General features: G+C 35.4%; 3 protein-coding genes across 3 annotated transcripts; 2 read left to right on the top strand and 1 right to left on the bottom strand.

Annotated features, from left to right (window-relative positions):
- Positions 1–29: 29 nt before the first annotated feature.
- On the bottom strand, positions 30–1,862 carry Rpn8 (regulatory particle non-ATPase 8). Its single transcript, XM_083058584.1, has 5 exons — positions 1,619–1,862; positions 1,388–1,480; positions 1,118–1,296; positions 819–1,022; positions 30–717 (listed from the first exon to the last, which is right to left on the bottom strand). The coding sequence occupies exons 1-5, from the start codon at positions 1,791–1,793 to the stop codon at positions 406–408; spliced, it is 963 nt and encodes a 320-aa protein (XP_082914710.1). The 5' UTR covers positions 1,794–1,862; the 3' UTR covers positions 30–405.
- A 218-nt stretch (positions 1,863–2,080) lies between these two features.
- Positions 2,081–5,655, top strand: LOC145948960 (inosine triphosphate pyrophosphatase). The gene is made up of 2 exons (XM_083058592.1): positions 2,081–2,190; positions 3,100–5,655. Exons 1-2 carry the CDS (start codon positions 2,186–2,188, stop codon positions 3,665–3,667), a joined length of 573 nt encoding a protein of 190 aa, XP_082914718.1. The 5' UTR covers positions 2,081–2,185; the 3' UTR covers positions 3,668–5,655.
- An 856-nt stretch (positions 5,656–6,511) lies between these two features.
- On the top strand, positions 6,512–14,239 carry Vhdl (larval-specific very high density lipoprotein). Its single transcript, XM_083058573.1, has 16 exons — positions 6,512–6,550; positions 6,816–6,854; positions 7,471–7,769; positions 7,851–7,991; positions 8,059–8,232; positions 8,326–8,468; positions 8,550–8,930; positions 9,199–9,530; positions 9,764–10,383; positions 10,542–11,425; positions 11,514–11,643; positions 11,723–11,962; positions 12,056–12,406; positions 13,090–13,420; positions 13,503–13,797; positions 13,873–14,239. Exons 1-16 carry the CDS (start codon positions 6,532–6,534, stop codon positions 14,057–14,059), a joined length of 4,566 nt encoding a protein of 1,521 aa, XP_082914699.1. The 5' UTR covers positions 6,512–6,531; the 3' UTR covers positions 14,060–14,239.
- Positions 14,240–14,591: the final 352 nt, after the last annotated feature.

The following is a 14,591-nucleotide window of genomic DNA, read 5'->3' as shown; positions in this document are numbered from 1 at the left end:
CAGATATGAAAAGTTGTCTCTCATTTTTTATAGAGTATTATTGTTTATATATCAATAGATTGTTAATTAAAACACGAAAATATTATGATTAGAATAATATTCTGTAAAAATGTCTTAATTCTAAATTTTTCGGTATATTTACTACACCATTCATTACATTCAAATTATGAAAATGTTAAGTTTTCTATTCTTCTTTGTGCCTAATATTTTGGAAATTCACAGAATTATGCTGAATTAATTAAGAAATCACAATGTTTGTAATACATACTTAAACTGTCATCATTATTTATAAATGGGATGTAATTCTGTACAAATTGCGAATAGACTTACTTATTACACACAGAATATTGATAATTGTCCTCAACTTTAACAGTTTTAATCTCGCAACTGAGCGAAATGTTCCAATCACTGATTTTTAGCTTTCGCCTTTTCCTCTCCTTTCTTTTCCTCTTCTTTCTTCTCTTCCTTTTTTGTGTCCTTCTTTCCATCCGTTTCTTTTTTCTCAGCATCACGATTAGTCAGCTTGTTGTTGATTAAATTGTGTAACGCCACTATGGACCTAACCAGAGCTGCTAGATATACGACCAGCATTTGATCATTTGTCTTTACATATAACGAATCAACGAAGCTACTTTGAGTCATATCTGGTAATAAATTAAATATATCCTGAAGCTGGTAGACAATTTGATGATTTATAGGTAATTTTCCATTGCCAACCTACAAAAATAATTAATTTCCGAATATAAACAGATAATAAAATAATTAATAACTGACTGAATTATATCTTCTTCCAGAAATCAATATATATATATATATACCTGAAGCAGATAATCTCTAATTTCGCGGATTTGTTCATGAAGACCTTTCAAGCCAAGTAATTGATTTGTGATTCTTTGACTGAGTGTACCAACTGTGGTATCTTTAATGTCTCGCAATAAATGCTCCACTCCTACCTCTTCTGCTTCTTCGGCTCCGATTTCACTTGGGATGTGCTCAAAGGTCTTTGAGGTAGGGGAACCATCCTGTGGACAGAAGTTTTATTATATATCTTTTTTAAAACAGACACCTAGTTAATGTATATATATATATATACATATATATATATATATGAACGTACATCGTGTACTTCTTCAACTGCTTGATATGCCTCCGTAGGAAGTCCAAGATCCTTTGGTTTGGCATCGATAATCACCAAGACTGAATTAGCACAGTATCTTCTTATTAGTTCGTTGATGGCGACATCATTTTGATGTAACTTGGGTCCGGTGTGATACCAGCCCACCACCTTCTCGCGAGCTAAAAACCCACATACGAAATTGTAATTAAAAATAATTTAAAAAATTCTTATTTCGCATAAATTACATAGAACTTATTCGCAAGTCTTTACCATTGACTTTCTTGAACATTCCGTACATATTTTCCAGATAATCGTGGTCAAGGAACCATACACTTTTATCCTTGTCATCCTCATCGAAAGGTACTGAAACGCAGAAACTTATTTTGCAATATTGTAAATTTTACAAACACTTTCAATTTTCGATACATTTTTAAGATTGTCCTATATTGCGCATGTGAGATATTTATAGAAATATTGTAGATTATTTGTGGAAATCCTAACCTGCAAAACTGTTTGATACATCCAGGATTCCCTTGGCCCTCCAGCAGCCCAAAAGTACGCCGACCACTCTCTTTTGGTTTCCGATTTTTCCCATACGATTAAAATGATCCACCACGCTCAACAGCACCAGCGGGTGGACCACAACTTTCGTTGTTACAACCTCTTGACTCGGCATTTTTAGAAGCTAGGAGCAACTCTGAAAAACGATATACACACATACACAACTAGCCACCAGTGCAAAACTGACAAGAGCGGCATGTTTTACTGTCAAATTTCTCGAAAAGCGCCATACACGGCTGAAGGAAAAAATATATATCTATATTGTTTTTTTTTTTTTAAAGAAGATGACAATTTCTTACATGCGAAAACACGATATATTTTATATTTAATATATTATTTCTCATTAATTTATAAATCTATTTGATTAATTGCGAGTGGACACTCGTCCTTCGCGTCTCTCGTCTTTCGTTTAAAGATGTTGGTAAGCGTGAACGAGAGAACAACGCGTTACAGCGTTTCCGACAGGTTAGGAGTGACAACAAGTTTTAACGAAACGTGTCTCAATTAATGAGGTAAATACCTTTTTGTCACGTATCACGAAATATACACTTAGCAGAAGTAGTTAATTATTTGGAACATATATGTTTACGTATTCTGATACAATTAATTTATTAAAAAGATATTTGACAAGTCAGATCCTACAGTAGTAAAGGTGCCTTTTCATGCTGACGCTCGACGCTCATTTTTAGCGTCAAAAGACGTCACGTGACCAAAATTGACGAATTGGTATCTTTATTTTTGGTCACGTGACGTCTTTTGACGCTAAAAATGAGCGTCGAGCGTCAGCATGAAAAGGCACCTTAAGTCGTCACTAGACGAATTCAAGTGATGTCAACCTCTGAAAAGCGCGCGAGATTGAAAAGATGTATAAACTGCAAAGATAAGATTTGCAAAAAACTATGTAATGATTACACGAGTAAAATATATAAAAATGTTATTATAACGTAATTATACATAATCAGTAATTTATATATAATATATAATATATAAATATATAATATTATATACCTATAAATAAATAATATAATATATAAATATATATAATATATATAATATATATAATATATAAATATATACAATATAATATATATATATATATATATAATAGAATTTTTTTAAGAATATTTAATAAATTGGAAATATTTAATAAATCGATATAGATTTTTTATACATGTAATAATATAGATTTCTTTCTTTTATTCTATATAATAAATTATATCACATAAAGAATAATTATAATTCTCTAATTATATGTTTTTTATAATATATGTTTTTTAAAAAATATGTTTTTTTTAACTTTGATGATATTATAATTATATCTATTATCAGCAAAGTAAGGCTTAATCCTAGAGTAAACTTTTTTAATATATAATTACTCTACTTAAAGAATTTTTAATTGAGATGATACTTATTAATTGCAGGATGTCGAAACCCATAGTGTTCGTGACGGGCAACGCGAAGAAGCTGGAGGAATTTACCGCCATTCTAGGAAAGAATTTTCCTCGACAGATAACGAGCAGGAAGATCGATCTGCCTGAGTATCAGGGCGAGATAGACGACATATGTCGAAATAAATGTCAGACCGCAACGAACTTGGTAAATGGTCCGGTGATCATCGAGGATACGTGTCTCTGTTTTAACGCATTGAAGGGGCTTCCGGGACCCTACATCAAATGGTTTCTCGAAAAACTCGGTCCGGAGGGTCTCTACAGGATGCTCAACGGATGGGAAGATAAATCGGCAGAGGCAATTTGCACGTTCGCCTATTGTTCCGGCGAGACTGACGCCGAGGTCCTTCTATTCCAAGGTCGAACTCAGGGCACCATCGTCAGTCCACGTGGTCCCCGGGATTTCGGCTGGGATCCCTGTTTTCAGCCGCAGGATTATGACATGACCTACGCGGAATTGCCGAAGGAAAGCAAGAACAAGATTTCTCATCGCCAGAAGGCGCTAGAAGTATTGAGAGATTATTTTATGAACAATGCATAAGTTAATTTATTGACGTATAATAAAATTACTCTACTTTCAGTATAATAGAATTACTTTCTTTTTCTTATATATTATCGTTTTCAAGTTTTTTTTTCTTCCGAAAATGTCTTTCTAATTCATCTCGTGCTTATATGAATTTTTTAAGAGAGGGAGAATTTTCTTGACTTTATTTTACAGCTCTGCAATTATTACATAATTAATTATGAAGGCATATGATTTCACATCTTATGTAAGATTTATTTACTACATTATAATCTAGATGATTGAACGGCGTTTATTATAAACTCTTAATTCTGAGCGGAGCAAGTGTTGTTTTGTCTTTACTTTTATAACTTGTGCTCTGACCTATAATGTTAACGTTCGATATCCATTTCATTTATCAAAGGTGATTTTCTTCACCGAAAACAACACAACGTGCGGATTTCAATGTCTCGTTATGACGATATATAGTCGTCTGATCATACCGGAAACATATGGAACGACTTGCTGGTGACCTTGAAACTACTATGACACAATGTGACCGAAGATCTGATAATTTTAATCTCGATTAATCACGTAATGTTAATCAAACTTCCATCTTGCAAATCTTAAATTATGTGTGACGCAATAAATTGAAATATGAAGTCATAAATAAATATATATATGTATATACATATACATATATATATATATATATATATATATATATATATATATATATATTTTGCAATCAACGCTCGGGAAGATATTGTTAATCATACAAACTGATACCTCTCGTATGCAAGTACTCATATAATTAGAATTGCAAATCGCGTGTACAATAATAACCGCCGGGAATCATCGTCACTGTTTAATTGCTTTATTTACTTATATAAATAACGCTTACGATTACCATATTTATACGCATTGTGTAAATAGTATTTCAGATAAATGCGTGGAAAGAAAAAAAAGTAAGCCTTTATCAAGAAGATACATTGGAAAAATGTAATATGACATAATATTATTGCTTAGAGAACATCGATTAATAGATTTTTATAAAATAATATATGAGATATTAATAGATTTTTCAATTATTAACAAATAATGCTAAAATAAACGAAATTTTTTAATTGAATGACATTTTTACGACAAATCTATTAAAAAACGCCACATGTATGTGACAGATTTGTCATTAAAAAATGTTATTCAGTTAAAAGATTTGTGTATCTGTACGTTGTTGAGGAAGTTAAACTGGCTGCTAGTGATTAGTACCAATGCAAAAATATATCAGCCAAATATATCAGCTGATCGTTAAACCTTCAAGAATGATGTTCTCCGAGCGAAACCGCGATAGACGATAGAAAACCGATAATGTATAATGACAATGTAAATATCTATAAATTGATAATGTATAATGACAATGTAAATATCTATAAATTGATAATGTATAATGACAATGTAAATATCTATAAATGTTTAAAAATGTATAATTTAATAAGTTTCCGATAGTAACACGTCACTTGAAAATTATACAATCCAAAGAAACTAAAAATATATATTTAAAAATTCCGCAAAAACAAGATTATATATATTTAGCCGACAAACTAGCCAGATAAGGCGAAATGAAAATAATTTTGCTTTTCAGCATAATTATTGTCTAATAAGACGAACAGCGAATGCTTACGAGTGCGAAATCACACATTTTGATGAGATAAGCCTAAAATGTATATTATATACATAATGACAAGACAACAGATAAATGTACTTTAGTGTGTTGTTACGTGAAAGCATAAACTGGTAAACATGCAATCGTAGTTCGTTTTCTTTGTTTTATGCATCAGCCTGCCCGATAATTGCTTAATTTATATCCGATTAATGGAAAAATTGTTCATTTAATTTGCTGACCGTAATTACTCGCGGTTACATTATCTTTTAATGCAGAAATACATCGTAAAAAAAAAAGAGAACAACTCTCTCTCTTCAAGTTATTGAATCGCTAAAGTGTATTGAAAAAATTGACAGAAAATATATGTATAATGTGTGATAATTAAGACGAGGAAACGAGTAAATTATTGCTCATAAACCTAATCCTCTCTGCCTTGTTCGTCTTTTCCTTTTATGCAAACAAAAGACATATAATTATACCGCGTGTATCTTACGTAAAATCGCAATTAATGGTGCTAATGATTTTAATAGCACAACTCGCGCTATTAAAATCAACAAATGCCAAGAAAAACACAAATCTTTCTACCGAGGCAGACTGCAATCTCTTGTGCACTTTCATCTCGGCTATTCATATCTCGCTTCTTATTTTCGCCAAGTTGATCTCTTTTCGACATATTGCTCTTCGTAATATCGCATCCAGTTTGTGTATTTGCATCTCGTACGATTATCTCGATGATCGTCGAGACATAATCGATTCTTCTTTTTCGCTGCATATGAATCACAGATGATGCGATTACGTACGTAATCTATAAGATCTCTAAGCTATATCTCGAGTGGAAAAAAAAGAAAAAGAAATAAAAATAAAGTTTTACCTACGAAGAAGACGATTAAAGAATCGCGACATAGATACTCAGGTCCGATTACGAATTCTTGACATAAACGCGAATTTTTATATGTTAATATATATGTATATATATATATATATATATATATATATATATATACAAGCGCAACATTTGCAGAGAGCTCGATGCCCGAAAGGGGTTATCTCCTTGATTATACCGGGATAATCTTTTTTTTCTCTCTCTCTCTCTCTTTTTTTTTTATATGTGCGCCAACACCCCCCCGTTGCCGGGTTATCAGCTGCGCTTTTGCATTTTACCGGCAATTGCAAAACTTCGCGCCTTATAAAAGCGAGAGAATCGCGCGTACGCTACCAGTTTCGCGACAGGGGCCAAGCTATGATGAATGCCCTTACCGGTAAGAAAAAAAAAATTGCGATAAGTGTCTTCATGAAAAAAATATCCATTTGGTGAATTTCGCTAATTTTCGCAAAGAAAGAACTAAGAAAGTTGCTTAAATCTTCGTACAACTCATTCGAATAAATAAAACCAAAAAAATTGTAATTAGTCAGTGAAGATGTCATTTCAATAGAAATTTTATACTTCTTTTGCAATTTTTTTAAAGAGAATATTTTATATGTTTCTAGTGCACAATAGATTATATAAATTATATTTAATTACAGGATTGCTGCTGTGCCTAGCGGCCGCATGTGCGGTGCCAGGTAAATTATTTTATATTTTAATTTTATGAAATGTTAAAAGCAAGATGCTCACAAATAAATGAATTTTACATTCAGTGATATTACATTATTTTATTTCTTAAAAAATATACGATTTCTATATATGCATAAAATGATTTACAAACTATAAAGAGAGTCAATATTTAATTGTACACAAATTATTAATATGCTTATACAGGAAATTTATTTTTTGCAAGCTTTGTCTTATCATTATGCATTACAGTACATTTTTTCTTGTCATGAAATTTAATGGAAAAACTTGTGTAAATATCATGGCTGGATATATAGAAATCTTTTTCTAGGAAAGCTCAATCATTCCCGCGAATTAATTCACTGCGTCATAAATTGTAGTCTTTTATAAAATGTAATTATTATATACATAATACAATAATAATAATCGTTCAATACATGCTTTATAAAACGACTTACTAAATGCAATATTAATTTGAAATATTTCTCAATATCGCAGATATTACAAATTATTTAATAATACTCAATAAACTGCAGCTTGCTTTAATTAATAAATAACTTTAATTAAAAAATATGTAGACGTAGAATCACGATACGTTAAAGTTTGTAAAATCTCATAACATTTTAGTGCACTTCCCTGCTGAGAAAACGGTGATCTACAATTATTATGCCGATGTAAAAGCCGGGATTATCGAGCCAGCACAATACGTCTCTCAGTTCACTCTCGCCGGACAACTTCACATAAAGAAGGACGTCAGTGATCCGACCTTGAACAATGCCTACTACGTTAAATTGAACAACATCAAGTATGGCATGTTCAACGGTATGGTCGAACATCATCAGCCGATCGAGGTGGTTCACGAACTCGGAGAATCCACGCAGCAAATCCAAGAACCGTTCGTGGTTGTCTACGACGATCATGGCAAAGTAATTTTTAAGGCAACAATCTTATAGAAAAAAATGTCATTGTGCACAAACGATTGAACGGTTCCATATTCTTCATTTCAGTTCCAAGGCATCAAAATGATGGAAAGCGAGAGCGGTTGGTCCAAGAACATGAAGCAGAGTATCGCCTCGATGCTGCAACTGGATTTAGCTCACATCAAAATGCAAACCCCGATGAAGCCGCACAGTTTCGTAACTCATGAGGTAGGTAACGACTGATGGGAACATCCAGCGACACGGGTTTAATGTTCTCTTTGGTTGTTACCACTAGAACACCATCCACGGAACCTGCCAAGTCGCCTACAATGTTCACTCGACGAACCCGATGAATCCGGAAACCACCGATTTTGTGGTCACAAAACTGCACGACCTGCAAAACTGCACCCACTTTGTTCAGCGCGTTTTTGATCACGTGGAATGCGAGAAATGTCACGTCGAATCTATGGTAATTTCCTTGTCCTTTGAGAACTCTGTTCAACCATAAATTAAATTCTGGTTGATCATGATTAATTTATATCTTTCCTTTTGAAAATTTCAGGATGATATGACCACCGCTGCCAAAAGAGTTTTCCACATCGGAAAGCAAGACAATGACATTCTCATCAAACGCATGACTGCTCATTCAATCATCAATTACTTCCCCTTTAATGCTCAATCCGAAGCTCACTATCTCTTAACCAAGTAATTATACGATTAATTATTATTGCACGCGTTATATTAATCGCAGAGGTCGTGCTATATTAATTTTATTTGCTACTTCAGCGTTACTCTAGATCTGCAGTCTGTGATGTCAACGATGGAAACACCTATGACGACGACCATGAATTTCCAAACTGTGCCTATGATTCGCGACGTCACCTTCAACAAACCTATGGGAAATTATGCTCTTCATGCCGCCGAGGATCTCACTCATGGTCGACATATCGTCAAATTGGACGCGCTCATTCCCAAACTGAAGAAAATGTTGGTCGAAGCCGCTGATTACCTTGAGGAGAATCATCTGGAGGCCAAAGAACCCGAATGGAAGCACGGACAAACTATAAACAGGCTACAACATACCATGAGTTATATGGATCTGGGTTCACTGGAACAAGTTTACAACGTTATTCAAGATGCAAAGACACCAAAAGAAGTCACGATGAAGTAAGTAGGATGCGCTCATCTTTTATGTTATAAAGAAAATCAATCAAAATTAAAGATATTGAAAGTTAATAATTTGTTATGATAAACGAATCTGTTATTTATAATTTTATATAACTATAATTTTAATACAATAAAAATAAATATTATATAATCTTATATAAAAAATATTTAAATAAAATTTAATCTTTTATATGTATAATATAATATTTAATCTTATATAATATTTAAATGAAAAGTGGTAATTTTAATCAATATTGTAATTTTAAAGGAACATCTTCCTACGAATGGTCCCAACCGTGGGGACGACTGCTGCCTGTCACTTCACGCGAAATGTCATCCGCAAGCACAAAGTGACCGATGCGACTGCAATCTCAATGCTGGCAAAATTGCCGATGCATGTCAAAGTACCATCCGAAAGATTGCTCTTGGAAATGGAAGACCTGTTGAAATTGGGCAACACCGTGTCGTCCCACGTCCAGAAAGCCAGCATCTTCTGCTTCTCGATTTTGATTCGCAAAACATTCATGCATCAGCAAAGCGAAGTCGTCAATAATCCTCTTCTTGATAGATACCTTCATCGTTTCCTCGATCATATTAAGAGTAAGTATTGCATTAGCTTTGATTAGTTGCTGAAGAGAAACATTTATAATGTAAAAATGGATTGTTTAAGTTATAAAATTTGCATTATAGACAATATGCAATATTTATAGATATTAATTTTATTTAATTAATTATTAAATTTAATTTGATTTGATTTAATTATTTAAATTTTATAAAAATTATATATACATAATATATATAAAGCGCGTGGCCTTTTTTTGCAAATTTTTCAGACGACCAATCATACGATATGAAAATGGTGTATTTGATGGCAATGAAGAACGTCCAAGTGGGCAACATCGAGAAGCTTCTGGAGCCGATCATTCGCGGTGAAGTTATGATATCCGAGAATCCACATCACATTCGCGTCCAGGCAATCTGGGCCATCAAGAAGGCAGTCGCCGATAAAGTCGAATATACTCACAACCTGCTCTGGCCGATTTTTGTTGATGTCACTCAACCGCTTCCCATGAGAATCGTCGCTTATGACACTTTGATGAGCCAGATGCCGAACATGCAACGACTCATGAACATCTACTGGCAGATGATCCACGAACAAAATAATCATCTGTACAACTATCATTATACTACTCTGAAAGGTCTCGCCAATTCCGTGGATCCTTGCCTCACGCCAGTTCGCGAGATGGTCAGAAAGGTCTTGCGCTTTACAAAGATCAGACCGACGACTACCAAACTTTCGTCCAAATATTTCATCGACTACACAGATCCCATATACGAACATGGCGAATCCTTGAACACCGCCTGGGTTCTCGATGAATTGACCGGTCTGCCACATACTGGATTCATCGAACATCGTGTGTCAGTCGCTCGTAAATCCGTCGAAAAAGTCGGCGTAAGTAATATTCATGAAACATTAATCTTCCCTCGTAAGTCTTCAAAAATGAAAGAAAAACTTGAGTCTTTATGATTAAATATGTTTTATAGAATTTAAAAATAGTATAATTTCGTATGCACAGTTTGTATTATATTTTTATAAATTCTCTGGCTTAGATCTATTGGAATGCCTTTGGTCTGGACGAGATCATGAAGGTAGTCAAGAAAGAATTGATGGGCACCACGGTGGAAAATCTCACCAACAAGAACGTGCAAAACGTCTTGATGCGCGCTGCGCAAGATATGCCGGTGAAGAGACCCATTCAAATCGACATCTGCATCACGCTGAACGGTCACGTGATCGTCGCCAATCACTACGATCAGAATACCTTCAGAAACATGTTCGACCACATGATGCAGACGAAGCAGACGATGGCCGGCAACTTCCAGGAGGTCACATACGACACCCTCTACGAGATGCAAGTGCCAATTGACATGGGTCTGCAGGGAGTTTTCACCACTAAGATGCCTCATCTGTGGTCGCTCAAGTTCAACAATATCCATACCGAGGTCAAGAAGCCGTCCGTCAACATAAAGGCCGAGGTCGACGCTCGCCTCTGGAGACACGGCGAATACGTCATGTCGATTTACAATCCCATCGCCGACGTTTGGCACTCAGTTCGTCGGGCATCCGTTCAGGACGTCGTCTTGCCCGTGGAGATGAACTTCGGTTACAATCACGAGACGAAGAGTCTCAAGGTCACCATGCCGAGATTACCGATGACCAAGTTGTCGCACACTGGTGTACGATATCACGCGAAGAACCTGGTGACCATCACCGAAGACGAGCAGGACATTCTCAAGACCTGCTGCGCTACCTGCCAACATCACACAGTCGTCAGCACCGGCGAGAAAATGAACTATCACGTCGCCACGGATTCCAAGGACATGGGCCTCAAGTACAGCATGACAATCTTTGATTGCGAGAACAATAAGCTCACTCCGTCGACCAACCTTGAGGAATGGCATCGTGCGATGTCTCCGGAACACAAAAATACTTGGTAAATACCAAGCTAGAATAATAAGAATTAAATCAGATTAATTTTATAATAATTATCGAAATAAGTTATCATATAATTTATTTGTTAGGGACTCGAAGATCGTTCAATACTTTATGGGTACCCGTCAGAAACAGTTCAACGACTACATTTCACCCGCAGTGGGTACTTGCGGAATGGTCAAGAAGATGGAACCGAGCATCGTTTATCCTACGTCACACGTGAGTAATCAAGAATCCTGATCTACGAAGGAAGAAAAATGATTTCGGCGTTCTTATTCTCCTTCATCTTGTTCTCCAGGTCGATCTGAATATAAGAGTCAACGTAGACGATATCGATCACATTCACGAGAAGATACATACTTTCAACAGCAACAAGATCAACGTACGAGGTACCCTCGACGCCAAGGCAGCTTCCACGAGCGAATCCATTCGCACGTGGGATATGAACATGAACATTGACATGTCTCAAGGACACACGGTCAACAACATCAAGATTCAAATGACGAGAGAGACGCCAGGAGAGAATAAGAAATTAAAGGTACGTTTAGTTAATCAAATAATAGATGAGAGATCTAACAAGTTTTTTTTTTAATGTCATTGATTATAAATCATGATTGCTTTCTACTTCTAGATCTGCGTAGACGCTCAGAAGAACTACCCGGTTACCGAGACAGATCCCTTGAAAGTCGACACCACGAAGGAAGAAACCAGCTCCAAGATGACCATTACTGCAGGATTCACGGACGACGACAAATGTATCCACGATGAGATGCTGATTGCGATGACTGTCAAGGGTGAAATGACGGAGGAGCAGAAGAAGCAGATGACGCACGACAGCATGCATGGTTCTTGTATGAAAGATATCCAAAATCCGCAATTCCAGACTCAACAAGGTCACATTCCCAAGACTATGAACTGCATTCGCGAAACTGTGCAATACACGACCATGAAGAAATACACCGTCAACATGTCATACAAGAAGGTAAGAAGATAGAATATATATCTCAAAATCTTATATCTTCGAGTAGCTATTTTTCAATTATTTTTCAACACTTTCCTCTCTAGGCATTGTCTCTATTATACACTACTTAAAAAAAATAGGGAACACTTTTCCTATCCTAAAAATTATGCTATTTTCAAATCGCTGGAACTCGGCGAAAAATCATCGTAGACTAAAAATTGAAAACGCATTTTAAAACTTATTGAAGTGTCAACTTTAACGCGCTGTCGGTGATTTTACAAAATGTTTTTATTTTCCTTTTTCTGAAAAATACAGCTTTAGTTATAAAATTGTGTAACTCGGTCAAAAAAAATCGTAGGAAAATTTTAAAAAAGCATTTTGTAGGCAAAATATTGTAGTTTATGAGACTTTAGTAGAATTTTTCAAGAAAAATTTTTTTATAGAGATTCAGAGTGTCAAAGATATGTTATTTTAAGGAACAAAACAATGTGTCCTTTTGAAAATAGCATAATTTTTAGGATGGGAAAAATGTTCTCAATTTTTTTTTGAGTAGTGTACTTAACTTATTTACTTGAAGGATATAAACATAATTTCTTTTATATTATAAACATAAATAGGTTGTGTGTGTGAGGTCCAGATATTAATATATCACGGATAAGAAAATAAAAAATCTCTCGCAAATGAAAAAATACATGTGACTTCAGGTACCTGTATCTGTGCTCTCGCAACTCGCCATGGTCGAAGATTCCATCCGCGCAGCATATTTGTCGCACGTGAAATACATCACGGATCGTGCTGAGAGCGGCAACGCGAAAATGATGATCGAGTTTTCCTCCGATATGGACCACATCAATGCAACCGTCGTCACTCCTGTCAGCGGATACGAGTACGTCCAAGTTCCTCTACATCAAGAAGTTTTCGACGGCATGACGATGGATGAACCGGTGGTGATGTCGCAGCCAGACTGGCACGTCGTCATGGACAATACTCGGTTCTCCGTAGCATCACTGCACAAAATGATGCAAGGCCAATCCAGTAAGTCCTTTTTACTACTATAATATACTTAAACATCGCTCGAAAATTTTCATTCTTACTTCATCGAGTGCTTCTCTTGCAGAAATCTGCACCGTCTACCCTCAAACCATGATCACCTTGGACGAGGGCGTGATTCCGTTCGTGATGTCCGACAAATGGACTCTGGTATCCGGCGACTACGTCGACCAGACATACGGCATTTTCGTGAAATCCGTGCAAGGTGACAAGCTAGCTGTCAAGATGTTCGTTGCCGATCACGAGATGAAGATCATGCCGGACGAACATCGTACCATGGTCATCGTTGATGGCAACGTGATGGAGCAACACGAGAAAGGTGTCGTGGTGCCAAAGGACGAGCCAAAGTCTTACGCGATGAAGTAAGTACAATAAATGATCGCTCGATCGATTGATCACCGAGTTCGCGATAAAATGTATGTATTTATCTCTCGTAGACTCACCGAGAACAACGAGCATCTCGTGGTCCAGTCTCAACGAGTCCCGATGATGATGATGTGGACTCCCAACAGCGTGACCGTGATGCTCGACAAAGTACTTCAAGGTCAAGTGACCGGCATGTGCGGATACATGGACGACACGCATAAAGAGAAACTTCCCAAGATTTACACTGCGAATCTTTAATTCATAATATAACATTTGTACAATCTATGTACTTTTTTTTCGTCATCAAAAATCAAATCCAGTAAATTACTATTTTTAATGTATCGACATAATTAGAGTACGATTTTTATTCGATAATAAGATGCGAAGTAGGATGATAGAAGCAGAAAGAGAAACAATAAATAATCTTTATTTTTCATTTATCTGTGTTAATGTTTGATTCTTCCTTCGACCTGGTGAAATAACTAACTGTAAAACATTTTTTCATCAGAATAGAAGAAACAGACTAATTAAGAATCAGGCGCAATAATTGACGAGCAAATTCTTTTTTTTCAAATATTATTTCATATTTAGTTCCATCATCAGAGTAACTCAAAAAAATAAGTAAATAAAACAGTAAAGCATGAATTATAAAAAAATAAAATTCACAATACATACTACTCTTTTATAACAATCAATGTCGTATTAGTAATTTCTACCTCGATGTTTAATATTGTTTTAAAAATATTCATCTAACTTTACACGAGATTGTAGCTCATAAAGAAAAAAGAAT

This window comes from Prenolepis imparis, unplaced genomic scaffold, assembly GCF_030444845.1.
Source record: "Prenolepis imparis isolate NDT839.2.m4 unplaced genomic scaffold, iyPreImpa1.0 SCAF_2, whole genome shotgun sequence".
NCBI lineage: Eukaryota > Metazoa > Arthropoda > Insecta > Hymenoptera > Formicidae > Prenolepis > Prenolepis imparis.
This window is presented reverse-complemented; position numbering and strand designations above follow the sequence as displayed.